General features: G+C 43.8%; 1 protein-coding gene across 7 annotated transcripts in view; it reads left to right on the forward strand.

Annotated features, from left to right (window-relative positions):
• The window catches only part of MARK3 (microtubule affinity regulating kinase 3), a 90,360-nt gene that overhangs the window by 56,474 nt on the left and 6,798 nt on the right, over nucleotides 1-27,088 (forward strand). For 5 of the 7 annotated variants that reach the window (XM_040478307.1, XM_040478309.1, XM_040478308.1 and 2 more), the window contains 9 exons: nucleotides 3,653-3,709; nucleotides 6,153-6,389; nucleotides 6,552-6,671; nucleotides 7,376-7,475; nucleotides 7,792-7,904; nucleotides 8,429-8,582; nucleotides 13,352-13,569; nucleotides 15,236-15,336; nucleotides 24,102-24,359. In XM_040478307.1, coding sequence (XP_040334241.1) covers nucleotides 3,653-3,709; nucleotides 6,153-6,389; nucleotides 6,552-6,671; nucleotides 7,376-7,475; nucleotides 7,792-7,904; nucleotides 8,429-8,582; nucleotides 13,352-13,569; nucleotides 15,236-15,336; nucleotides 24,102-24,359 — 1,358 coding nt within the window. The remainder of the gene's footprint in view (nucleotides 1-3,652; nucleotides 3,710-6,152; nucleotides 6,390-6,551; nucleotides 6,672-7,375; nucleotides 7,476-7,791; nucleotides 7,905-8,428; nucleotides 8,583-13,351; nucleotides 13,570-15,235; nucleotides 15,337-24,101; nucleotides 24,360-27,088) is intronic. The other 2 variants (XM_040478311.1, XM_040478314.1) reach the window with 2 other exon arrangements.

A 27,088-nucleotide genomic window follows, 5' to 3' on the forward strand; every position in this document is an offset into this window, starting at 1 on the left:
TTCCTTCCTTCCTTCCTTCCTTCCTTCCTTCCTTCCTTCCTTCCTTCCTTCCTTCCTTCCTTCCTTCCTTCCTTCCTTTAATTAAATGTTTCTTATTTTTGAGAGAGAGAGAGAGGGAGACACAGAAACAGAAGCAGGCTCCAGGTTCTGAGCTGTTAGCACAGAGCTCGACGTGGGGCTTGAATCCACAAACTGTGAGATCATGACCTGAGCTGAAGTTGGACGTTTAACTGACTGCGCCACCCAGGCACCCCGTTTACTGCTTTTAAACTAACAGTGTACTGGGGCACCTGGGGAGCTCAGGCGATTAAGCGTTTGACTCTTGATTTTGGCTCAGGTCATGATCTGACTGTTCCTAGGATCGAGCGCATGAGGCTCTATCCTGCTTGGGGTTCTCTCTCTCTGTCTCTCTCTGTCTCTCTCTCTCTCTCTCCCCCTCTCTCCCTCCCTCCTGCTCTCTCTGCCCCTCCCCCACTCACATGTACGTGCACTCTGTCTGTCAAAACAAATAAAAACATTAAATTAACTCTGTACTTCGCTAGACATCAATCAGTTCTGTATGTAGACGGCAGTATAGCCTCGTTTCAGAACCTTTAATTTTTTTGTTTTATTTATCTATAAGGTTGCCACAGTAGAGGTATAGACAGTAGTCTTTAAAGATTTCATAGTATTTGGAAAGACAATTTTAGTTGATTTTCCAGATTTCTTTTAACAGTTGCCTCTTTTGCTTAGTCTGGTATTTACAGTTAAGAACTTGCTGCTCAGATTAACTTCTGTTCCTTAAATTTAATTTAAAAGCTTAAATACTAATGATACTTTGAATTAAAACCTATTAAATATCAAAATTTGAAACTAACTTTTGGCTATTATTTAACTTCTCATATCCTCCGTTTTTCTAGCTCAAAAATTGGAATTTGTACTTGATAAACTTTGAAGTACTTTCCAGTTCTCCTATCATTTTATTCTGTGGTCTGTGGAGGGAAGCTCAAGGTTCTCTTTATTACAAGACAAGCCTGTTTGGCCCTTCCCATAACTGTACTCTTAATTTTTGTAAATTGGCCCCTTAAAAGCCAAGATTTTTTTTTTCTTTCCTCCTAAAACTTCAGTTCCTTCCCACTCAGATGAATCTGTCTAACTTGCACACATTTATGTGAATGTGGTCTGTTGACTGTGAGGAGTGGGCTGCTTAGCGCCAGCCAGCAACAACAGGTTTGAGCCTGACCTTCTCCAAGGAAGCAGCTCGGTGCTTAACCCTGTAACTGCCCCTCACTTCTTCCGTCTCTACCCAGCCCCCTGGCGGGGTCTCACTTGTCAGAGGGGCTTGGACATCGACTACCCCAAATCTTGAGGCACTTGCTCAGTTATTTTAAATTTTCTGCAGAAATTCTGAGTTCTTTATTTGAGGAACCTATTAGTTTGTCCAGGAAAGATAGTGTATGTGCCTTTCCTACGAATGACTTGATTTACACTGCTTACAATTTAATGTAATTCTTTCTTCTTGCCTTAGTATTTCCTTAAGACCCCTCACTTAAGCCTGGAAGGATCAAGTGAGATACTGGTGTTTCCTCTTTGCTCTGATTCGAATAGCCATGCTTTCCAAAAGGTTATAAGCCATCCTTACTTGAATACGTTTTCCTGTTTGTGGCAAAGAAGAAGGTATGCCGTACAAAAAGTACACTCGGTAGGATCATGTTTTGTGTCAGAAATAGGCCTTTCTTTTCACATCCGTTAGCAGGTGATGTCTCCTTCGCCATTCTCCTCCTAGTGACTGCTTGTGTGGTTTTAAGCTTTTGAACAAGAGCTCTGTTGTTTTCAGAGAGAAAGACTAGATTCCCGGCTCCGTCTTGCCTTCCTCACCTTCTTCTTAGGGGGTTGGTAACGTTGCTGCCTCTGTTGTCTCCTGTCTGGCTAGAGGCAAATTAGGCTTGTGTTCATATTTCAATCTGGAAAACACACAGATCCTCAGTTTTTGTTTTTGTTTTTTTTAAAGAAAGAATTGTTTCTAGCTTAAAAGAATGCAAAAAATACCGCAGTGATTTAAAGCTGACCATTTTCAGGCTATTGTGGCTTTAGGTTCACTTGTTCTAAGGTAGGAGAAGTTCTGTGATCTCTTTGAGGAAGGATGGGAGATGGTCAAATCTGGTTCAAAAACAGAGTTTGGAAATAACCTGTAGGGGAATCTCAGTATGGCAGGAGAGGGAAAATCAGATCATCAGGCGGAAGGTAAACTCTACCTGTGTTTCAGGCAATAAACGTGTTTGTCTTGGGAAAACAAAGCAATGTCATTTTCTCAGTTTTCATGCAGACAGACTAGAACAAGTGTAAATGCTAATCCAAGGTAACAAGTGTTCTAAACCGTATTTTACCATTAGAAATTTTCTATTTTTTGTTGGTTATAAGTGGATCTGATCTGATCTTGTGACTATTCACTTTATGAAGTATGAAGCTGCTTAGTGAAGCCCTGATTTTGGCCTCACCTCACCCTAACCCCAGTCCAGCTTCTCCTTGCTGCCTGTTTTGAACCAAAATGCAAATTGATAAAACAGCCTGGGGTGCCTGGCCGGCTCAATCAGTAGAGCATGCGACTCTTCAGTGAGCTCATACCACACACTGGGTGCGGAGCCTCCTTAAAAAACAGCCTCTCTGAATGTTTATGTCCAGTGTAGGTGGGTGTGTGGGGCTTACAACTAAAAGCTGATGATGATCTGGAGAAAGCTTTAGAACCCCAGTTTTGTGTATATGTGGTCATACATAGTTACACAGGCATAATACCAATGAAAAGACTAGAAGCAGATACAGTAAAACAACAAGAGATGTTATCAGTCATGTACTTATATATACCTTTCTGTATTTCCTAAAATTCCTATAATGAGCATCTAAAACATTCATATTTAGAAAAGGAGACTTCTTAAAAAGTTAGGCGGAAGTGTGAAATTTCAGCAAAATAGTTGTTTAATCAGCAGTACTAATCACAGGAATAATCCAAAGTGGACTAAATAAAAGCATACCATTTGCTGAGTGTGGAAGGGACCCTGACCGATGGAGCACACAACCATTCCATGGTTTGTAGTTCACACGTTAAAAACATTTACTCTTCCACTTTGAGGAAGAGGAAACTGATCCTCAGAGAGGTGAAGTAAGTTTTGCTGTCTTTGCACCCGCATCAGCTAAAAGGAAGAGAGTGTTATAAGGAGCAGTCTGACTGGGAAGAGAAGTGATTAACAGAGGAGACCCGACCTGGATGGACGCCTGGCCATTGATAGTCTGTAACTGCCAGTTTGGTTTTGAGTTAATTACATGAGTATGGGAAGCTTGCACCCGAGCCATCCGATCCTGGGTCTGGGGACAAAGAGGGTCCTCAAGATCCTGGTGATTTGTTGGACCCTGGCACCATTCCCAAAGAACCGGAATGTCAAGGGGTAGGTCCCAAAGGAGACTTTACAGTTAAAACTAGAGAGCAACAAAAACATCCTCACCCTTCTCTTCTCACCCTCACCCCTGAATTTCTCCGAATTGGAAAGTTCAAAGCACAAGAAAATTATTTTCAGAGATCCACACATTCAGGTGGTCACTAAGTATTTGGCATGTGTGAACATCAGTGGAGTCTTTTCTTCTTAATGATGATTAATAACCTTGTGTCTCTCCTGTGCAGATAGTATCTGCAGTCCAGTACTGCCACCAAAAGCGGATTGTTCACAGAGACCTCAAGGTAAGTTGTGGGGCCCTTAGTCTGTGAGCGTGTGCTCTATCTGCATGCACTCAGTTTTCCTAGCGGTCACAGATTAGACTGTGTTATTAAATAAGAAAAAAATAAATCCTATAATAATTGATCCTTTTAATCAGGTTTTGGTATTAAAAAGAAAGAAGTAGGAAGTTTATTAAAAATATTTTACATTTCAATTAACGTAGCTCATAGCTGGTCTCTGGAGAAAAACCATCATGCTGCCAAACAGCTGGGGGCCTCCGAGACGTATGCTGTCACGTGGACAGTGCCCTCCGCGCCACCTGGCCCCCTCTGTTTCTCTGGTCAGCATTGTCTTCTGTTAACAGCAGCGCCGTTGGAGACCTGCTGCACCATCCTTCCTTCACCTCTGCCCTCGCTCTTGGCATAGGATAAGGTTTTCTAGTTTCCACCAGGCAGGAACTCCTTTGGTTTCCCAGAGTAAGCTGTACCACATGCCCCCTTCCTGTTGTTATGGTCAGTAGGTTGGCCCTGCAGGCCCTGCCTCTGGGTCCTGGTTCCTGACTCCTGTTTCTTCATCCACCCTCTCTACCTGCTGGCTTCTCACCAGCAGCCTTTACAAAAACATGCTCAAGTCTGTACTACCTTCACCAAAACACCTCTTCACCCCACGTCCCCTTCCAGATACCCTCCGTTTTCTCTCTCCGCCTTTGCCACATATCTCTCCAAACATTGTCCACATTCCTCCCTGTTTCCCATACCCACCCGTGCTGCTTTCGCACCTGCGCTGGTAGCTGCAGTGGCCACCTGCATGCTGGCGAGTCCTGGATCCATGCCTGCAGCCAGAGCTGTCTTCTGCAGTCTGGTGCCCAGCTGTCTGACCACATCACCTGCGCCCCTGCTCAGGTCCACAGCCTTCCTTCTTCATTGCTGCCCCAGAATGTTCACCTCTCGTTCTGGTGCTTGTGTCCCTCGGTGCCTCAGTCTCCTTTGCTCTGCTGCCCTCTCAGCCCCCAGGCCCTTTTGCTAAACCTGTCTTGAGCACACTCTTCTCTGTCCCTGTTACCACTGTTCTCATCTAGACCACCAGCATCTTGTACACTAGCTTCTTGCTTGGTCTTCCCTGCTTCCAATCTTGCTTCTCCCTGTCCTGTCTGTTTTACACATTACAACCACAGTGGTCTTTTTTTTTTTTTTTTTTTAACATTTATTTATTTTTGGGACAGAGAGAGACAGAGCATGAACGGGGGAGGGGCAGAGAGAGAGGGAGACACAGAATCGGAAACAGGCTCCAGGCTCCAAGCCATCAGCCCAGAGCCCGACGCGGGGCTCGAACTCACGGACCGCGAGATCGTGACCTGGCTGAAGTCGGACGCTCAACCGACTGCGCCACCCAGGCGCCCCCACAGTGGTCTTTTAAGAACACAAATAACATTGTCGCTTTCCTGTTTGAGTGACTCTTTAATGGCTTTCCATTGCCATTAGGTTGAAAACTCAAACTTCCTACCAGTCACTCAACTGGCCCTTTGTGATTCAGTCATCGCCATATCCCCTGCACCTCTTTTCCATATACTGTCTTTCAGTTTCTTGAGTAAAACATGGTCTGTCTTTCCTCCTGGGTTTTCAGACTGTATTCTGCGGGCCAACACACCCACTACTATTGACCAAGCCTCCAGGCAGTGGCTTTGATTTCGCCCCTCTAGGAGACCTTTCTGCTCCTTCAGTGCTAGGCCCACAGCCCCCCACACCTCCTGTCTTGGCACTCAGGTCAGAGTGTGGCCACTTGACTTTCTGCCTTTCCCCCTCCAACCTATGAGCTCTTTGAGGGCAAGACTCCATCTATCTTATTCATCATTGTACATCCAGACACCATGTCTGTTTCTGGTATGTGATTGGCACGTGGTAAATGCTTGTTGAAATAAATGAAAGTGGCTGGCTCTGTATCTTCTATGAGGCCTAGGTTCTCCCTCCCCAATAATAGCCATTGCACAGCTCTTTGGCAGTTTTTATGAAACATGGTTGTCCACTTAAAACAAGTTTTCATTTTTTAAAAGCTGTTTCAAGGTTTTTTTGTTTTTTTTTTATCATGGGCATTGGTTGTTTAAATTATTGCCAGTTAATCTATACCTCATATCTGTTACTGGTTGTTAATGTTTAAAAAAATTAGAAATTCTGGGGCGCCTGGCTGGCTTAATCAATAGAGCATCTGACTCTTGGTCCCAGGGTTGTGAGTTTGAGCCCACATTGGGTGTGGCAATTACTTAAAAAAAAAAAAAAAAGAATTAGAAATTCTAATTATCTTCAGGGTTGTTTTTTTTTTTTCCTCTAGAAAGAATGTTTTCTCATTTTATTCATTAGGATATATTAACTTGATATCATTACAGAAAGCTTTTATGAAATGCCTAATTCTATCACAGTTCTAATTATATTTTGGTTAAATTTCATTTTTGTCTTGATGTTTTCCCTCTAGGCCGAAAATCTATTGTTAGATGCTGATATGAACATTAAAATAGCTGACTTTGGTTTTAGCAATGAATTTACTGTTGGCAGTAAACTGGATACGTTTTGTGGCAGTCCTCCATATGCAGCCCCAGAGCTCTTCCAGGGCAAGAAATACGACGGGCCAGAAGTGGACGTGTGGAGCCTGGGCGTCATCCTCTACACTCTTGTCAGCGGGTCGCTCCCCTTTGACGGACAGAACCTAAAGGTATTAGAACCAGTTGCATCCACGTTCTTCAGAATGCAAAAGATTTTATAAAATGATGAGGGTTAATATTATAAGAATCTGTCAGTATCATGGGGTCTCACTGGTTCTTTTTTAACCTAAAAGTTGACTCACTAGTTTTCTTTCCTCCCTCCATCCCCAAAGGAACTGAGAGAAAGAGTATTAAGAGGGAAATACAGAATCCCTTTCTACATGTCCACAGACTGTGAAAACCTTCTCAAACGTTTCCTGGTGCTAAATCCAATAAAACGAGGCACTCTAGAGGTAATTGCATAAGTGCAAAGTAAGTAACAACTTTGGAGGGTCTTTAAGGTATTTGTAGAACTTTGCTTGGTTTGTATGAGAATACTGCCCTGGGGCTTTTAAAGCAGGAATTGAGGCATTAAAACTTTTTTTTTTTTTTTTTTTTTAGCTTTTTTTAACGTTTATTTATTTTTGAGAGAAAGAGACAGAGTGGGAGAGGGGCAGAGAGAGAGGGAGACACAGAATCTGAAGCAGGCTCCAGGCTCTGAGCTGTCAGCACAGAGCCCCAACATGGGGCTCGAACTCACAAACAGTGGAATCAGATCTGAGCTGAAGTTGGACGCCCAACTGGACTGAGTCACCCAGGTTCCCCAAAACATTTGTTTAATGTTTATTTATTTATTTTGAGAGTGAGAGAGTGACCACACACACGTGAGCATGCAGGGGATTGGGGGAGGGGGGGTGGGCAGAGAATCCCAAGCAGGCTCCATGCTGTCAGCACAGAGCCCGTTGTGAGCCTTGATCTCACAAGACTGTGATATCATGAACTGAGCTGAAAACAAGAGTCGGACGTTCACTGGCTGAGCCACTCAGGCACCCAGAAACATTTTTTTAAAGTTACCTTTTGAGCTGTAATCCATGAAATGTTGAAAATAATTTTTTCTAAATATTGTGGTTATTAGCATGTTTTATTTTATGCTGCTAATGAACAGTTGACCTTTCAGCAAATCATGAAGGACAGGTGGATCAACGCAGGGCACGAAGAAGATGAACTTAAACCATTTGTTGAACCAGAACTGGACATCTCAGACCAGAAGAGAATAGGTAATTACTCTGTGCCTCCATGCTTGTGTGTGTGAGTGGCATATTTCTGTTTTGACTCGTATGCATACACCTCAAATGTGAACGGTGGGAAGCGAAACATAAGTTATATGAGTCAGCTTATCTGTTTTGTCATATTAGGAACCCACCTGTAGTTTCCTGTGTTATCCCTTATAGTTACTCAGAAGTAAACCAACCGCCCATTTAAATTAGAAAATCTATGATGTTTAGAGTCGAGTAAAGGAAATTATTTTAATATCTAACACAGTGATTTCATATCCAGACAAAACACATCAACTGTATTATGCCCTTCTTTTAGATATTATGGTGGGAATGGGATATTCACAAGAAGAAATTCAAGAATCTCTTAGTAAAATGAAATATGATGAAATCACAGCTACATATTTGTTGTTGGGAAGAAAATCTTCAGAGGTAAGAGTAATTGGAAAAAGCTAATACAACTTTTATGTAAATGATCAGTTTCAAAAGCTCTTTTCTTAGTGTTTATTTTGTTAACATGTATAACATTGGGTATGTAATTTTGAAATTGGCCTGCAAAGGATGAACCTAACTGCTATCACCTTTAGGAGCTCCTGTTTCAACTTTGAGATGGTAACTGTAACATTGGATGTTGTCACAGACATGAACATCATAAGTTAGCCTGTGGTCATTAATGGTTTGGAAGTGATATAAAGTATCAGGTGAAGTAAATAGAGAGTGTTTTACGTTATTTGAAAAAGCCTAAAAAGGTCATAAATACCTGTCCTTTCATGAGCTTTTCAGCAGTCAGAAAAATACATCTGCCCAAATGTAAGGTTGTCGTTTTTGTACATGGTGCTTCTTCATCTGTGAATGAACTGTTTGTGAGAGGTTTATGTGTTACGAGAAGTTTAGTTTCCTAACGTACCATTTGGGTCCGTGTTGTGGTTTGCTCTGTTCTTCTCATTTTCTCTCAGCTGGATGCTAGTGACTCCAGTTCTAGCAGCAATCTCTCACTTGCTAAGGTTAGGCCAAGCAGTGACCTCAACAACAGCACTGGCCAGTCTCCTCACCACAAGGTGCAGAGAAGTGTTTCTTCCAGCCAGAAGCAGAGGCGATACAGTGACCATGGTAAGTTTGAGACTGTTCCACTGTGTTTTCCTTGAGTCTCCCCTTACACAAGAGGCCTCCTAATATTGGGAAGCATCCTTTTGCTTAAGGCCTGTCAGGGTGGGAAAGTGACTTGATTTCCCTTCAGGACTTTTATTTCCTACCAGTCCTGCCAGTGTTGGCCTGATCATCTCCAGGCTCTGATCTCCTTGGTACATTCAGTCCTCTGGGACTCTCGCTTCAGTCTCTGGTTCTCTGTTCACTCCCCTCCCCATCTCTGCATCAGACTTACTCTCCCGAGCGTCATTGTCCAGCACTTTCTGCTGTGATGAAAATGTTCTGGATCGATGGTGTCCAACAGAGTAGCCAGTAGCTACACTTGGCTGTTGGGCACTTGAACCAGGGAAATGGTTTTCAGTTTTAAGTTAAATTTATGTAGCTACACGTGGCCAGCCATAGAGAATGCATAGTACCCCAATTTTGCCTTACTTGGTTTAAATTTTTGACCTGGGTCATTGTCAGGTGCACTATGGCCATTGGTGTGTCTGAACACCCTCACTCTTAACATATTCACCATGGAAGTGAATTTTTCATGAGACTCGGGACCCTAAGAGATGTTGGGTACCAAATTTAACAATTTATTCTACCTTCAAGGCAACCCTGTGTTGGAATCCAGACACTCTAGCATGGATGTGTGTTTATTCGCCTGTAACCTGTGAATGTTAATGTTACAGGTATTTCTTTAATTCCAGCATTTTAAGATCCAGGAACCTAGACCAGTTGGCCTGGTCCTAACTTTTAAAAATACATCCTCGGGGAGCCTGGGTGGCTCAGTCGGTTAAGCGGCCGACTTCGGCTCAGGTCATGATCTCGCGGTCTGTGGGTTCTAGCCCCGCGTCGGGCTCTGTGCTGATAGCTCAGAGCCTGGAGCCTGCTTCAGATTCTGTGCCTCCCTCTCTCTGACCCTCCCCTGTTCATGCTGTGTCTCTCCCTGTGTCAAAAATAAATAAACGTTAAAAAAAAAAAAAATTTTTTTTTTTTTTTAAATAAAATTTAAAAAAATAAATAAAAATACATCCTCTCGGGACGCCTGAGTGGCTCAGTTGGTTAAGTGACTGACTTCGCCTCAGGTCATAATCTCACAGTTTGTGAGTTCGAGCCCCACGTTGGGCTTTGTGCTGACAGCTCAGAACCCGGAGCCTGTTTCAGATTCTGTGTCTCCCCCTGTCTCTACCCCTCCCCTGCTCATGCTCTGTGTCTCTCTGTCTCTCGATAATAAATAAATGTTAAAAAAAAATTATTAAAAAAAAATTATAAAAATACATCCTCTCACGGAACACCCATTTATTTTTTGTTCAGTTCATTTCCCTTCTCTGGACTTTGTCTGCTTTCATTCTTTCACCTTGAGTTTTGGCGCTTGACGGTGGCACAGAACATTCCCGTGTGGATAGTTTTGGCTTTGTACCAGGAGCGATGACACTTTGCTCAGTGTCCGTTTCTCTTCCTGTTGATGTGCTGCCTGTCTGTGTGGTCTGGGCTGGTGCAGCACCATGTACTGAAGCTGCCGGTAAACTGTGAGCGTGTCTGCTATTCTAGGATGTAACTGAGAGCCGAGGACCCATTCTGACACTAGGTATTGTGCACATCGCATTTGTAAACCAAGTGTTGATCTGGGTCTCTATTTCTGTCCATGTTCAGATTAGTTGTTAAGGAGGGATTTTCATTGCCTCTAGACAACAAGGCATTTAGCAAAATGCCTCCAGATTGCTCTGGACCATCCAGTTTAAAGGGAATTATTCCTAAAGTCTTGGAGGGGAAAAACCTGGTAATAGAGTTTTCTCCTGTCTCTAGTGACGATCTTAATAAGTTAATTCTTCTGTAAGCATATATATTCCATTTGGATTGGTAATGCCTTTCTCACCCAGTTCAGAAAATTTTAGAGCTAAGAAGACCATTAGACATGGTGTCAGACACTCACCAAACCTCCAATTTTATCAAGAGGGCCCACCACATCTCCCAGGGTTACAAGGATGTGGGAGTACCTGTGGCAGCATGCCCAGACTTCAGGGGCCAGGTCCCGTTGCTCTGCCCACTGACCCACTGATTGCCTCAGGGAGTGCTCTTTGTGTGATGATAACGATCCTTCCTTCTTGGAGCCTCTAATAGCAAAAAGTTCATGAAAGCCACCTCGCTGGCTCCATTAGTGGAGCACGCAGCTCTTAATCTCAGAATCGTGAGTTCGAGCCCCATGTTGGGCACAGAGCCTACTTAAAAAAAAAAAAAAAAAAAATAGTACCAAAAAATTTTCATAAAAAGAATATTTCCAGAAATCCAAGTATATATAGAAAGTCACCCAATTCTGTGTTGTTTTTTATTCTTTATGGGGATGAAGATGGTGGTCAGCAAAGGAAAGATTTTGTTATACCTCTGGCTGTGTAGTTTTAAGGGCTAAGAATGAGGTAGATTCCAAATGCAATGTCTAGTAAAGCACACTCACTTGGTACTGAGAAAGGCAGACAAGCCTACAGCTAACCCCGCTTTCAGCTTGTCCTTCCTCTTCCCTCTCCCCTTGTTTCCTCCTTCCAGATGCCAGCTGTTTCTATAGGCCTGGTTCTATGAAAGTATAACTTAACTTTTATCTGTGGTTCTTAATTTGGGTCCCAGGTGTGAACCCCTGGGATGTGTGCACATATTTTTCTAGGAAAGGTGATATTCGTTCGATTTTCAAAGCGTTCTTTGTCTTAGGGGGAAAAAAGTAAAGAATCACTGGCTTATTACCCTGGGGCACTGGGGCAGTTTGGTAGTGATCAGAAAAAAATAAATCTGTATCCATTTGTCACATCTTACACAAGGGTGGGTTCCACCTGGAATGAAGATGGAAATGTGAAAAACATGGAAATAGTCAAAGAAAACACGAGATAATTTGCTTTTCGCGTTGTAACTTGGACTAGTGACGGTCATTCTGACCGAAACCCCAACACTAATAGTTATGAAAGAAAAGACATGTTTACCAAGTTTGACTACATAAAAATCACATTTCTCTGTGAGACAGCCACATCATGGAACACTACTCAGCAATAAAAAGGAACAAAGCATTGATAGGTACAACCATTTGCATAGATCTCAAAGGAACTACACGGAATGGAGAAAAAATCTCAAAAGGTGTTATGAAATTGATTCCATTCATGTAACATTCTGGAAAGGAGAGAATGAGGGATGGAGACCAGACCAGTGATTACCAGGGTTTAGGGAGCTGGAGGCCACGGTGGAGGAGGTGGCTGTGCTGGCAAAGGCAGTCCACACAGTCCTCGGGACAGGACTACTCTGGCGTGACTGGTGTTGGCCCGGATTTACCAACCAGGTGGTAAATGTGCGTTGGAGCTCAACTTGCCCCGGACGCAAGTGGCTCTGGTGAGACCATGCGGTCTGAGCCAAGTTTCAGAGCAGATCAGCAGTAACCCTGAAAGTGCAGGATGTCCTTAGCTGCCTCATGATTTTGCAAAGAAAGATAAGTGTTAAGGGTAGTATCACACATGCTTGGTTAATTCTTTGTTTTATGTGGTAAATTTCCCAAACTGGAAGCTTAGTTTTTTTCCTCCCATAAATAAAAACAAACTTTTGTTTACTTTTAATTCAGTTCCAAATAGATTTACCATTTAGATTTTGTCCAAAAAGTAGTTTTCTTCTACCCCACCCCAACCCCTTTTTAGTACACCTAACATATAAAGTCTCTTCTACTATAAATGATGAGCATTTGGTGCCATTCTTGAAGATGACCACTGGACAGTATACATAATGAATATATGAGTTATATATGAGTTTGTTCATCTCCAAAATGCTTTGAACTCCAAATTTCCTGTGCTGCCATCAGACTCTCCTGATGCTATTTTGTAGGATATCGGTTAATTGCCCATCCAGGATGTACCTAGGCACACTCCTCCTGGGGTGGGGTGTGATTGGGAACCTCTGCCGCCTTTCCTCCCTGTCGCTTGCATGAGGAACATGCTTTCCTCTGCCTGTGTCACCTTTCCCTGTCTACTCAAATTCCTGTTTATCTAGAAGATTCCGAATGCTTTACAAAAGATCCAGGATAACACTTCAGAAGTAATGACCCATAAGTCTGTACTGTTCTGTTCCAAAGGGTGAACGCATCTCGTGTACAAAAAAGGATAACTAAGGTTCTCTCAGATGTACCAGGTGAAGTAGTTCACGCTGCCACGATACACATGCACCCGCTTAGTTTGTTTGTTATTTGTACAGTAACACTCTAGAGATTGTTTCAGTGGACAGCTCTCCCTGAAGGTATTTCTGAAGCACAAATACTATACAAACTTACTAATAATTTTTTTTTAATTTTTCAATAGAAAGGGACAAAAGTGAAATTTCAAAATTGAATTCATTGTATAAGGAAGGACATTATACATGGTGGGAAATCTCTTACAGGATTTTACTGTCTTGTATTTTCTTAGATGATAGCAGTCTTGGGTCATCTTATTAAATACGTTGGTTTTCACAGACTAAAATATAAAACTATATTCTGGCTTTTAAAAAGTAAACTGTTTGGGGCGCCTGGGTGGCGCAGTCGGTTAAGCGTCCGACTTCAGCCAGGTCACCATCTCACGGTCCGTGAGTTCGAGCCCCGCGTCAGGCTCTGGGCTGATGGCTCGGAGCCTGGAGCCTGTTTCCGATTCTGTGTCTCCCTCTCTCTCTGCCCCTCCCCCGTTCATGCTCTGTCTCTCTCTGTCCCAAAAATAAATAAATGTTGTAAAAAGTAAACTGTTTTATTTTAGCTGGACCAGCTATTCCTTCGGTTGTGGCGTATCCAAAAAGGAGTCAGACCAGCACTGCAGATAGTGACCTCAAAGAAGACGGAATTCCTTCCCGGAAAACAAGCGGCAGTGCTGTCGGAGGAAAGGGAACTGCTCCAGCCAGCCCCATGCTTGGGAGTGCAAGTAATCCCAATAAGGCTGACATTCCTGAACGCAAGAAAAGCTCTGCTGTCCCTAGTGTAAGTATTGTTAAACTGCAGAGCGTTCCTGAGATTGTAGGGTTAGGGTGGTCTAGACATTTGACTCCTGTGTTCTCAGCTACCTGCAGTGCTGTCCCCACCAGGCCACCATGCCCAGTCTCCCACCTGTAGAGATCACTTTCAATACCTGTGTTGAAGGGGTTTCCTGCTGCACCCCATCCCACTAGATTAGTGACCCGACCTTTTGTGTCAAGGGCTGTTTCTGGCTATTCCACAAACATCTGAACTTTAGCTTGTATTGGGTCCTGAGAAATAGAAATGCCTCATAGTCTGAGGAAATAAAACCAAATGATGACGGTGCCGACAAGAAACCGCGGACAGAAGATGCCTAACGGGTTCTGTGCAGGACTCTGGGACATCTGATTGCCTGAGGGCCAGGGATGTGGGGGCCAAGGATGTGGCGTGCATCCTCAAAGGGCTCTGACAATAAAGAACATTTGACCAAGTCCTTACCTTGTGCCAAGGACTGTGCCAAATGCTTTTGCATGTACCAGCTAAATTTTAAGGTGGAAAAAATGAAGAAAAGTTAGTCTTTGCCTAAAATTATATTGCTGATCTGAGTCCATCTCTTAATCCGTATCCTTGACAAATCTCCCCTTTAAATAGGTAGTATTTGTTAAAGTCTGTTCAGTTTCAGGAACTTTTCTGTGAATTGAAATGTGTTCTCTCTGACCTAATACAGTAATTCTTATTCTTAGCACTCCTGAAGTAATTCTAGAAAGAATTTGCAGAGCATGTACAGTCTGAGGGATATTCTGTGACCACATTTTTTTTTTCCTGCAAAGTTAACAATGACACAGCCCTCCCTCTACCTCAAAAAAACAAAAAAAAAAACAAAAAAAAAACCAGAGTGAGGGACCCACATGGAAGCTCTGCTGCTGCTTTTAGGAGGCTTTTGTATGTGCCGTTCTGGGGATAGGAGCTCATGACAGAGGTCAAAGGGTTTTGTCTGCTCCATCCTCTGACCTTGCGTTCTATCAGAGTAAACCCTGTGTGAAAGGGTTTTTTGTTTTTGTTTTTGTTTGTTTTTTAATAATGTTTATTTTGAGAGAGAGCAAGAGAGCACGTGCGAGCCTGTGAGCAGGGGAGGGGCAGAGAGAGGGAGAAAGAGAATCTCAAACAGACTCCACAATCACCGTCGGTGCGGAACCCACCGTGGGGCCAGAACTCATGAACTGTGAGATCATGACCTGAGCCGAAATCCAGAGTCGGTTCCTTAACTGAGCTGCCCAGGCATCCTGTAAAAGGTTTTTTATTGGCTTCCTAATTCCATAAAATTGGTTTGTCATGTCATAGCCCTACAATTTAAATTCAGTCTCCAGTGGCACCTAGGTGGCTCTGTCAGTTAAGTGTCCAAACTTCGGCTCAGGTCATGATCTCATGGTCCCTGGGTTCAAGCCCCGTGTCAGGCTCTGTGCTGACAGCTCGAAGCCTGGAGCCTGCTCCGGATTCTGTGTCTCCCTCTCTCCCTGCCCCTCCCCCATTCATGTGCACACATGTGCTCTTTCTCAAAAATAAATAAGCATTACAAATAAATTTAAAAATAAGGATTAAATTGTGTGTATTTAGGTAAGAATTTTTTTCTCATTGTACTATACTTATTTCTAAATGGTTTAAGACAAAAGTGGGCCCCCCTTTTTTATAGAGTAATACAGCAGCTGGTGGAATGACACGGCGCAATACTTACGTCTGCAGTGAAAGAACTACAGCCGACAGACATTCAGTAATTCAGAATGGGAAAGAAAGGTACGAAATTTTACCTGTTTGCAAGAAAATTTGTTTTTCGCAAAAGAAATGGAAGTTACTTCTTAGTTTTTAGAATCAAAATTCAGATGATAATCGTGAAGTGTTCTTCACGGTAAGTTAAATTTAAGTGCAGATTTTTTAGTGAGATACTAGACTTCCAAATTCCTCTTACTGTCCAGAGCCTGTCCTCCTGGCAGGTTGCGTGTGATGGTTGAAAGGGTTGGGTTAAACCAGAGAGCTTTCCCACAGGACACAGATCTGAAGCGGTGGTGTCATTCCAGAATAGCAAATAGGGAAATGTGTATTATGCTGTGTACAGTAATAACTTGAACAAAGGGTAGAGCAGGGAGGGATAAGGACCTGAGGTGCAGGGGGCCGTGCCTCTAGAGGACAGTGGGAGGTAGGGTGCGTGAGCCTCAGTAACAGGCCAGCAGTCTGCCAGAGGAGCCAAGGGGACAAGCAGTAACACAGTCTCCACCTTGGACACACTTGAGAACCCCAGGAAGATGCAGAGAGTAGTCTTCTGGATGATTTTCTCTTTAATCTGGCAGGGAAGCAGGCACACATAGGGTAAGTACAGTTTAAAATACAAATAAAGTAACATGTCAAGAAGGAGAGAATTATATCATGCAAACGACTTTGTTAGGGTTACCAAATAAGAAATAAGGTGGGGGGGTGGGGGCACCTGGCTGGCCATTTAGTGGAGCATGTGACTCTTGATCTCAAGGTTGTAAATTCAAGCCCCATGTTGGGCATAGAGATTACCTAAAAATAATAAAAAAGTCTTGGGGCACCTGGGTGACTCAGTCAGTTAAGCGTCTGGCTCTTGATTCTGGCTCAGGTCATGATCTCACTGTTTACGAGCTCTACGCTGACAGTGTGGAGCCTGCTTGGAATTCTCTCTCCCTCCCTTTCTGCCCCTCTCCCGCATGCAGGCGTGCACTCTCTCTCTTACTCTCTCTCTCAAAATAAATATATATGTGTAAAAAAAAAAAAAAATGTTTACTAAAAAAATAATAAAAATTTTAAAAAGAAAAAAGCTGAGTGGGATTAAGTAGGTCCAAAGACCATAGTTTGTGGGGAGAGAAAAAAGAGAAGTTGAGATTGGTGGAGTAAATGTATTCTGTATGGACAAATTTCTCAGGCAGGCATGGATTTTCCTTCTTCCTTTTGGTAAGAATAGTGTATAAATTAAATTCAAAGGGTGAGATAAAGCTACAGCAACCAGTTAAAGTTCTGTGGTAGAAATCCATAAAGTAATTCCTGCCATCTTTAAATTTTTTTTTTCAACTTTTATTTATTTTTGGGACAGAGAGAGACAGAGCATGAACGGGCGAGGGGCAGAGAGAGAGGGAGACACAGAATCGGAAACAGGCTCCAGGCTCTGAGCCATCAGCCCAGAGCCTGACGCGGGGCTCGAACCCACGGACCGCGAGATCGTGACCTGGCTGAAGTCGGACGCTTAACCGACTGCGCCACCCAGGCGCCCCATTCCTGCCATCTTTAATTGTCCCTTGGCCCCCTAACTTGAACATTGTCTGGTCTCGTCACTTGTCCCATGTGTGGCATCAAAATGGTTTCTTTTTTTCTGACATTTACTCTCTGATACTGCATTGTATGGTTTCTGTTCCGTTTAGATCTCACTAGTCAAATGTTTGATCACTAACTTCTGTGACAGCCTGAACAAAAATTCTTCTTTCCTCTTTCATCCTTAAAACCAGACTGTTTATAACTTCTCTCTTCCATACACCACTGAACTCTGAATTTGACATGAAGGTAAAAGCTTATTGTGGAAGATTATGTTGATTTTTCAGAGTATTTTTAGAAATATTTACATTCTAGTGCTCTCTTGTCTGATTCCTATTTGTGTACTTGTTTTAACACCTTTTCTTTCTGATTAAAATCTGTTAATAACTTGAGTATATTATAGTAGCTGTGCTAGATAGCTTACAAATATGATTGGTATATTTATTTTCTAATAGTATAGTTTATTCTCTAGTAAAGTTTCTTTTATTAGTTACATTCTCAAGTCTACCAGATTTCATCTAGTTCAAGAGGATATCAGTAGGAGACTTAATTCGGAGTTTCTAATATAAATGTTGCTTCATGATTCTTCTTTCTTTTGGAAATTCTTCTAAGTTGTTCAGCTCTTCTGTCAGATGCCTTTTGAACTTTGAAAGTACAATTCTCAGGGCGCCTGGGTGGCTCAGTTGGTTTAGGGTCTGACTTTGGCTCAGGTCATGATCTCACAGCTCATGGGTTTGAGCCCCGCGTTGGGCTCTGTGCTGACAGCTCAGAGCCTGGAGCCTGCTCCGGATTCTGTGTCTCCCTCTGTCTCTGCCCCTTTCCTGCTCACGCTTCCTCTCTCTCTGTCTCTCAAAAATAAATAAAGGTTAAAAAAAATTTTTTTTTGAAAGTACAATTCTCTGAAGTTCAGGGTCAGACTTTTTTTTTTTTTTTTAATGTTTATTTTTGAGAGAGAGAAAGAGAGAGTGCAAACAAGGAAGGGACAGAGAGAGAGGGAGACACAGAATCTGGAGCAGGCTGCAGTCTCTGAGCTGGCAGCACAGAGCCTGACATGGGGCTCGAACCCACAAACCGTGAGATCATGACCTGAGCTGAAGTCTGTCGCTTAACTGACCGAGCCCCCAGGTGCCCCTCAGGGTCAAACTTTTTAAAAAGGCCGTTAAGGATGAAGATCTACTCTCTGCTACCCGGCTTGTGTTTGTGTGTGTGCACATGCTCTTCTAACCCTTCCTTCCTGCAGTTACCCAATTCACTCTTTGGAAAGAGTTTGAAGAATTCTCTGATTTTTTTGGAGTCATTACCCTTGTGTCCTCCCTGCCCACACCTTCCCTATTGAGCTGACTCCTCCTTATCCCAACCTAGGCCTCACCGCTTTCATTAGCTTCAGTCACTTAAACGCTTTGCTTTTGAAAATGTTGTTTCTATCTTTAGCCAAACAGAGCCTCAGTGCCAAACCACACAAGATTGGGCCCTTAATTTTTATAATCTCTAGATTTTCTTTTTCTATCATACAAGTTAATGGAAGAACTGTGGAAAATTATTGGAGGGCGTGAATGCCAAAGTAGTCATATTTTTTACTCTCAGAGCACGAAATGTGACTTTTTTCACCTGTGAAATAGATGCTGAAAGATAAATTCGATGCACTGGACCTTCTCTGTGCACAGATGACTTCTTAGGGAAATTACTGCTTTCTTCTCTCTCATATGGATCTCTTACTCTTTAAATACTGGTGAGCTGCAGATGCCGGGGTCCATGTTAACTTCTGAAAGGACATTCGTTTCCAGTATGAGCATGATCATGCTAGTGAAAACTATGCATGTTTACAACCAAAGGCTGTACGTGCCCCAAACAAGCTGGTTTTCAGCTGTCTTCAGAATCCTGCTGTGAGCAGTGAGCACGAGATGAGGTTTTCAAGCCTCGCCACCGGCCATGTGATCATTTTTTTCATTTTAAAATTAATTTTATGCGTTGATTCTTACTAGTGCTGTTTATCAGCCTCGCTGTATGAAAAATAATGCTAATCAGTGTTGTTTAAGGGACAGAAGTTACAAGTTTTGGCAAACTGTTGCTTTGGCTTGAGCACATGTGAGTGGTTTTCTAAGGAAGACTGTTGTTTTGACACCAGGCATGCTGAAGTCCAGCTTATTTTCTGCTACATGTTCTGGTATAATTATTCTACCTTCTTTTGATGGCAGACTCTGAAGATGGCCCAATTTCAAATTGACTAACAGTCAGTACAAAGTAGGCATGAGAAAGTGTAATTACACCTTCAGTTGTAAGATTCTGTCAGAATCACGTAGGTTTTTATAATGAGTCTTAAACCACTGAGCACAGGCACTGACACATAATGCTTAGCAAAAAACTAGCTTATCGAAGTACTGGTAATAAACCATTCTGATGGGAATGTAAAAATTTTCTGAGTTTACACTCACTTTTTGACTTAATAATTTTGCTAACCGACACAAATAACATGGACTCTGCCCTGCTTTTTCATATGTTTCTAGATAGTTACAGAAGACTGTTTAAAAAAAAAGACTGTTGCAAATGTATTCATTTGAATACCCCCGAAGAAGGAGTGTGATATGGTTATAATAAAGCACAACAGAACAGAATCTTTTTTTAAGTTTATTTATTTTTAGAGAGCATGCAAGTTGGGGAGGGGCAGAGAGAAAGAGAGAATCCCAAGCAGACTCCACCCTACCGGCACAGCACAGAACCCGACGTTGGGGCTCAGACTCATAAACCATGAGATCATGACCTGGGCTGAAATCAGACACTCAACTGACTGAGCTACCCAGGCGCCCCAACAGAATCTTTTCAAATAAATTTTAGGCATTTGATATTCTAGATAAGATTTTATAAGTGTAAAATGGCTCTATTATTTTATCCATTTGTCATGCATCAAGGCACAGGGATTGAGCAGAGAAAGTGTGATCACAGTTCACACATGTATCTTTACTTTTAATTTTGCTTTTTCCCAGTCACTGAGTATAGTTTGAATCAGCACCCCAGAACATTTCATGTCAGAATGTTCTGCTGTGGGAGAGATGTCCTGTCAAATTGAAAATACCTGTCCTTGGGGAGCCTGGGTGGCTCGGTTGGTTAAGCATCCAGCTCTTGGTCTCGGCTCAAGTCATGATCTCAAAATTCGTGGGGTCGAGCCCCATGTTGGGCTCCACGCTGACAGCACAGAGCCTGCTTGGGATTCTCTCTCTCTTGTCTTTCCCCTGCTTGTATGTGTGTGTTTTCCCTCTCTCTCAAAATAAATAAACATTTGAAGAAGTAGAAAATACCTGTCCTTTAGTCACCGTAAGTGGATTAGAATTTTAGAAAAAAGATAGTCAGACATAAATACAAAGCAGTTAGGATTAAGTTTCTAAAATAATTCATTTAATTGCGCTTAGGATTATTGTGTCAAAAAACTTAATAATTTATAATGAAAATATCAATTTACACTTCCTTTTTAGGAAGGTCTCTGAGAAGGGTCAGTTTCTTTGAAGTATCTGTCCGGTCTTGCTATGCTTCTGTGCCCTGTGGATCTTGCCTGTGCTGGGCAGCCTACAAGCAGCGTGTCTCAGGAGGAGTAGATCAAGCGTCTTCTGCTCTATATGCTGACGAAAAGCCCTTGCCTTCTTCTGAGTCTTTGGGATCTTTTGTATTCTCCAGGGAAGGAAACAGATAACCCTGTCTTCCCTTCTTCCCTTGCTTTTAATGCACCCGTTGATCCCAGCTTCTCATGTGGGCAAGAGAATGTCAGCAGCTGGTCAGAGGCATCAAGCATATTGACCCTTGACCTGCCCTAAGCAGGTAATAGAGCACAAAAGACAGTCATATTAGCTGTAATGTAACTTCTTAAAAAATAAAGTATGTATTTGCATATATGTTTGTATGTCTATGTATAAGAAACTAGCAAGCCTTTCTTCAGATAGTTGAATCATTCCTTGTTCTACTCTTTCTCCTTACTTCTCACTACTGCACTTGACTAGTCTTTAAACAGAGTTGAAGGGACAGCTGGGTGGCTCAGTCGGTTGAGCGTCCGACTTCAGCTCAGATCATGGTCTCGCAGTTTGTGAGTTCAGGCCCCACATGGGGCTCGTTGCTGTCAGCCCATCAGTGCAGAGCCCGCTTCATATTCTTCTGTCCCCTTTCTGCCCCCTCCCCCACTTGTACTCTCCAAAAAATAAATATTAAAAAAAAAAAAAAAAGAGTTGAATCATTTAGGACTCTGTGCAGCATCACAGGAACCCAGTCCAAACAAGCTTAAATTCAAAAGGGCATATTTGATTTCCTAGAACTAAAAATGTCTAGGAATAGAGTCAGGGTCCATCTCCTACTTCTGCTTCCTCTGTGGTGGTTCCCCTGTTGGGCTCACAGCATCAGACTTGGCATCTTCCCACACTCAGCTCTGCTCAGACAGAAGCCCTGCAGCTGTCTCTGGGTCTGTGTTGGTCTGGCTTTGGCCATGTGCCTGTCTCTAAGTCTGTCACTGACCAGGGTGGCTGGGAAACCCTGGGGTGGAGCCATTGACATCCAGAGCCTAGGAACTTGCTTCCCTAATAGCAGAATTCAAGTGTCGTTGCCACAGGATAAAAAGTAGGTGCTGAGTGGCAAAAACACAAAACTGAATCTCTTTTTATCTTTATAAGGTACTCATTTTCAGTTCTTGGACTATATTAGAGCCATTCTCCCAAGTCAGAAGACAGAATTCTCAAACAGAAATGCAGGGACACACAAATCTTGAGCAATTTATTATAAAGTGCCCATCCTCCCCCCAATGTCAGGACTGTAAGAACTCCAGTTCGTTAACTTCTCAGGAGAGCATTCATTGAGCACCATGCTTCCAGGACACTCTATCAGGGAAAGGTCACTGGGGTAGCCCAGGGTGGCAGGGGCACATACTCAGTACAAAATGGGAATGATAAACTCCTGATGGGAGAGGATGACTTCATGGAGATGACTTCATGGAGAGGGTGACCTCTGGGTTGAATTTTGATGAAAATAGGTGCCTGCACTCCAGGCACAGAGAATAGTTCCTGTGAAAGTTATTTGACCCGATGCATGACCAAGGGATTGCACATCATTAGGAGCTCCAGAAAGTCAAGTCCCAGAGGTGACAGTAGAAGGTAGAACCTGGAGATACAGCTTGGCGCCGCTGGGCTGTGGGTACCTGAGGGTGTGACCGGGATGCCAGGGTGAGGAATTTGAAGTCTGTCCTGAAGATGCAGCATGCTTTTGAAAGGCTGTTAAGTTGATGAGTGACAAGGTCAGGTTTGCATTTTGGGACGTTCATGGCTATATGTTGGACAGGTTGGGAAGTGTGTAGCCAAGACAGGCACTGAGGTATAGGTCCGTGTGGGAGAGAAGGGGAGAGGTGCCGAGACCCTGGGGTAGAGGTGGGGGCGTATATGCAGACTGACACACGGGATCTGAGTCCTGAGTCCCCGGCTCTCCTCCAAGGAGAGAAACTGCCTCTTCGGAGCTCCAAGGGCAAGATGACTTGAGCTGGAATTAAAGCAGAGTGGCCAGGGCGCGGCTCGTCTCTCTGTGCCCGGGGGGAAGCTGCAGGCATCCAGCCATGTCCATCATTCTTTTTCTCTGTCTGCAAACAGTTAATTTACTCTTAATAGTTTTCCTGCCTTGAAAAAAGGGGTTCTGTTGACCCCTTAAGAGTTTTGACTGTTGTTTATAAAGAAGTGAATGTCCTTTGCGTAGGAAGATTCTCATCTATCTTGAAACAGCATAGGACACTTTGATAAATAGCAACTAATTACTATATGTGTCATCTTACCAGTCCATTTAAAATATGTCTGTGTGTTTGGAGAACAGGCCGAAAGCAAGGTGTGCTCATATTATAGATTCACTCAACCAGTTCAGTTTGAATGGAGACATCTCTTTTAGGAAAGGCTTTATTTTGTACACAGCTCAGAAAACATTGCCCCCTCACCTAAATATTCAAACAAGTAAGATGTCATCCCCCCCGCCCCCCTTTAAAGCTAATATAGCTTGGGGCGCATGTGTGGCTCAGTCAGTTAAGTGTCAGACTTCAGCTCAGGTCATGATCTCACAATTTGTGAGTTTGAGCCCCACATCGGGCTGTGTGCTGATAGCTCAGAGCCTGGAGCCTGCTTCGGATTCTGTGTCTCCTTCTCTCTGCCTCTCTCTCTCTCTCTCTCTCTCTCTCTCTCTCAAAAATAAACACTTTTTTAAAAGGCTAATAAATCTTTTACTTTATTTGCGCGGGGGTGGGGGGGTGGGGTGGGGAAAGGCAGCTACAGGTCAGTAATTGCTACAGAATCCCCAAAACAAGGTTAAGAGGAAGGTGTGTGCTTTAAATAGCAGATACCTTTTTCTGTCACTGTGCCATCATATTGTTGTTTCTGCCTCTGCCTGATCCCAACCCCCCTCCCAGCCTGACAGGAGTGTTCGCTTCTGCAGCTAGCCCTGCCTCAGTGGGTGAGACATCAGGTCGATGTCCATGCCAGCCTATGGGCACCCCTCCGATGATGGTACCTCCAATAGACAGTGAAGGAGGGAAATGTGAGGCTGTGTAAGAAAAGTGCACATTCCTTGTGAAACTAACGTGTACCCACCGCTGCTTCATTCTGTGCTGTGGATTTTATAGTCCGCGATGTGTTACTATCTGTTGTCCACAGGTGTTCTTCCTGTGTGTGGTTTTAGTTAAGCACATCCTGTCTCACGGTGTCCTTGGTCGTCTGTGCCTTTGCATACTACAGAAGGCGTGAGAAATCCCCCTCCTCTTCACAGTGCTCTTAGCATGTGGAATTTCACAGGAAACATGCCATTTGTATGTCTCTAAAACTTTTTAGTTGCCTGTTCATTTCATGTTTCTTTTTTTCACAGGGGCAGGGTTCTCGCACATAAGCACTTTGAGGAGGGAAGCAAAGGGAAAAAGCTTGAGTTAGCCATTCTGTGTCCTAGAATTTCCCTGCATTAATCTTGTCCTTGAAAATATGTACGACCTATTCCCTTAAACCCCACGAGGCTCTGTCTCATTATATACCATCTATTTGATACCCTTTCCTATTTAACTTGCCTTTTGGTCCTGAGTTCTATAAAATACTGCCTTGGGTCTAGATTTATTAGAACTGATTTTGTCCACTGAGGATAAAAGGTGTCTTTTGGGATCGTGGATTGTCGTGCGCCATGTTTGCCACACAGCTGGGCTTTTGCCAACCACGTGACAGTGAGAGTGAGTCTGTTCTGTTCTGCCCTACTAGCACTATTCCTGATCCGAGGACTCCTGTTGCTTCAACGCACAGTGTCAGCAGCACAGCTACCCCAGACCGGCTCCGCTTCCCGAGGGGCACCGCCAGCCGCAGCACTTTCCACGGGCAGCCCCGGGAGCGGCGGACCGCCACGTATAACGGCCCACCTGCCTCGCCCAGCCTGTCCCACGAAGCCACACCACTGTCGCAGACTCGAAGCCGAGGCTCCACTAATCTTTTTAGTAAATTAACTTCAAAACTCACAAGGAGGTAAGTGCCAGGTGGTGCTGGTTGTTTGCAGCCAATGTAAGAGCAAAAGGAGAAACGTCTTCTCTGTCGTGTGACACGGCTGCCCAGATACTTTCCACTTTGTCTTTAGCTCGTGTTTTTCTGGTTTATATATAGAACTTTGTACTTTAAAACCTTTTAGAATAGGAATTACAGAGCTCAGAGTCTTCCCGACATCAGAAGTCCCTCTAGCACTTGGGAGGTTGTCGTTCTCTTTAATTACTGTTCTTTTGATCACACATCTGCCCACATGCATGGTTACTGCAGCTTAGTGCAAGCTGGCACTTCGGAAGCCGTCCCCGAGGAAGACAGTGTGCGGTGCGGCCAGCCTGGATGCAGAGGAGAGAGACCTCTCTTCTCTCATGTCGTGCCAGCATCTCTGAGGAGCACTAAGTTTCTTAGGGTCTAAATCTTAAAAACTGTTCTCTCTTGGTCTCAGTAAGTTATAGTAAGAACAAAGTAACTTGCTTAAACGGTACAGTTTGGCGGATAAAATTCCTGATTTATTCTCACCAAGATATAGTAAATCTGCTTGTGTATAAAATCCTTCATGTGATACTTTTTCCCTTGAGGTATTTTGAACTTTATTTCCATAACCTCATCTTGAGGTTGCAAAGGCCTAGAATCACTGATGGCTATGAGAGGAGGAAGTGCCCCTTTGCACCATAAACACATAGGCCGAGGCACCGCCAGCTGGGCCCACACTCAGGAGACTGAGGGCCCCTGCACTTTCAGGACTCCCAGGAGAGATTTCTTCGACACTGAGCTTCACCGAGGATTAGGACGTCCAAGGCATCCTGCCGCTTTGCCCGCTGCAGACCCTCTTTTCATCTGTATTTTACTCAGAACAACAGTGGGGTCTTCTCCAAGCCTGAACTAGCTGGCGCCCCCTGTGGCTCACCAGCTGCCTGCTGTGTTTCCTTCCATTTTTGGAATTTAACCTGTAAGCCAAATACCGCATTTTCAGTCTCCTTAATTCGTCCAGTATTTTTATGTTCTTTTAGTATTTTTATTCTTTCTCCGGGTACTCTGCTTATTGTCAGGACATGGCTACCAAGTAAGGAGGACTTCTGCTGTCTCTTATCATCGGCTGGAGGCCAGATAGGTGCCAGAAGTTACAGCGGCCTCTTGTTCTCTTCTCGGCTCCTTTGCTGAGACCCCCTTTTCCAAACTGGTCAGAGTGGTCTAAAGGACTTTGCCAAGTTTGGGGCACCCACTCGTGACCAGTAAAAGAAGCAGGGAGCTCAATCCAGGAAGAGTCTGCTGACCCCAGAATAATTCATTCCTTGTTTTTAGGATCATCCCATGGCCTGTCCCAGGCCTCCCTGTCCCCTAGTTGCTTCATTATGGACTAGGCTGAAATGGAATCTGTTTCCAAAACTTGGGTGGTAGGAGACGGAGCCTGGTATCATTCACCTGGCTGTTTGCCTTCCCGACTGAGCCTCATGTCGACGGGTATTTTGCCCTGTAAGAGCCCTGAGTGCAGAGGGGATATGCATCAGTCAGGTCTGTCTGAGATCTAGTTACAGGTCAGCTAGTTCTGTGTCTTTACACTTTGGTCTATGATGGGCTCTTTAGGTAAAACGTCATATGTCAGGGGCTCCTGGCTGGCTCAGGCAGTAGAGCACGAGACTCTAAATTTTTTTTTAACCTTTATTTATTTTTGAGACAGAGACAGAGCATGAACAGGGGAGGAGTAGAGAGAGAGGGAGACACAGAATCTGAAGCAGGCTCCAGGCTCTGAGCCGTCAGCCCAGAGCCCGACGTGGGGCTCGAATTCACAGACTGTGAGATCGTGACCTGAGTTGAAGTCGGACACTTAACCGACTGAGCCACACAGGCACTCCAGTAGAGCACGAGACTCTTGATCTTGGGGATGTGAGTTCAAGCCCCACGTTAGGTGAAGGAATTACTTAGAAATAAAATCTGGGGGATGGCGGGGCACCTGGGTGGCTCAGTCAGTTAAGCATCCAACTCTTGATCTCACCTCAGGTCACGATCTCATGGTTTGTGAGTTCAAGCCCCGCATCAGGCTCTGTGCTGACAGCATGGAGCCTGCTTGGTATTCTCTGTCCCCCTCTCTCTCGGCCCCTCCCCTCTCATGCTCGCTCTCTCTCTCTCAAAATAAATACATAAATAAACTTAAAAAAAATATCTTGGGGCACCTGAGTGGCTCAGTCAGTTAAGTGTCTGACTTTGGCTCAGGTCATGATCTCACAGTTCTTGGGTTCATCAGTCTCTGTACTGACAGCTCGGAGCCTGGAGCCTGCTTCGGATTTTGTGTCTCCCTCTCTCTCTCTGCCCCTCCCTGCTGACACTGTCTCTCTCTCTCTCTCTCTCTCTCTCTCTCTGTCTCTCTCTCCTTCAAAAATAAACATCAAAAAAAAAAAAAAAAGATTTTATTTGTAAGTAATCTCTACCGCCAATGTGGGGCTCAAACTCAACAACCCCAAGATCAGCAGTCACGTGCTCTTCCTACTGAGCCAGCTGGGCACCCCTGATTGTTGCCTCTGTGGTGTATTTTTCCTGTGTGCCAAGTTGAGGTAGATAAGCGTCCTTAGATGTATAGAGCTATACTTGTTTCTCATTGATAAACATGCACGTGTCACATACGTACAAACACGTTCTCACATACTCACGTAATCTCCACCGTCCACCTTGTGTAGTAGATACTCTTACTGTTGTGTAGAACAAGCTGGAAATGAGATTCA

This window comes from Herpailurus yagouaroundi, unplaced genomic scaffold (assembly GCF_014898765.1).
Source record: "Herpailurus yagouaroundi ecotype Mexico unplaced genomic scaffold, PumYag 141, whole genome shotgun sequence".
Lineage (NCBI taxonomy): Eukaryota > Metazoa > Chordata > Mammalia > Carnivora > Felidae > Herpailurus > Herpailurus yagouaroundi.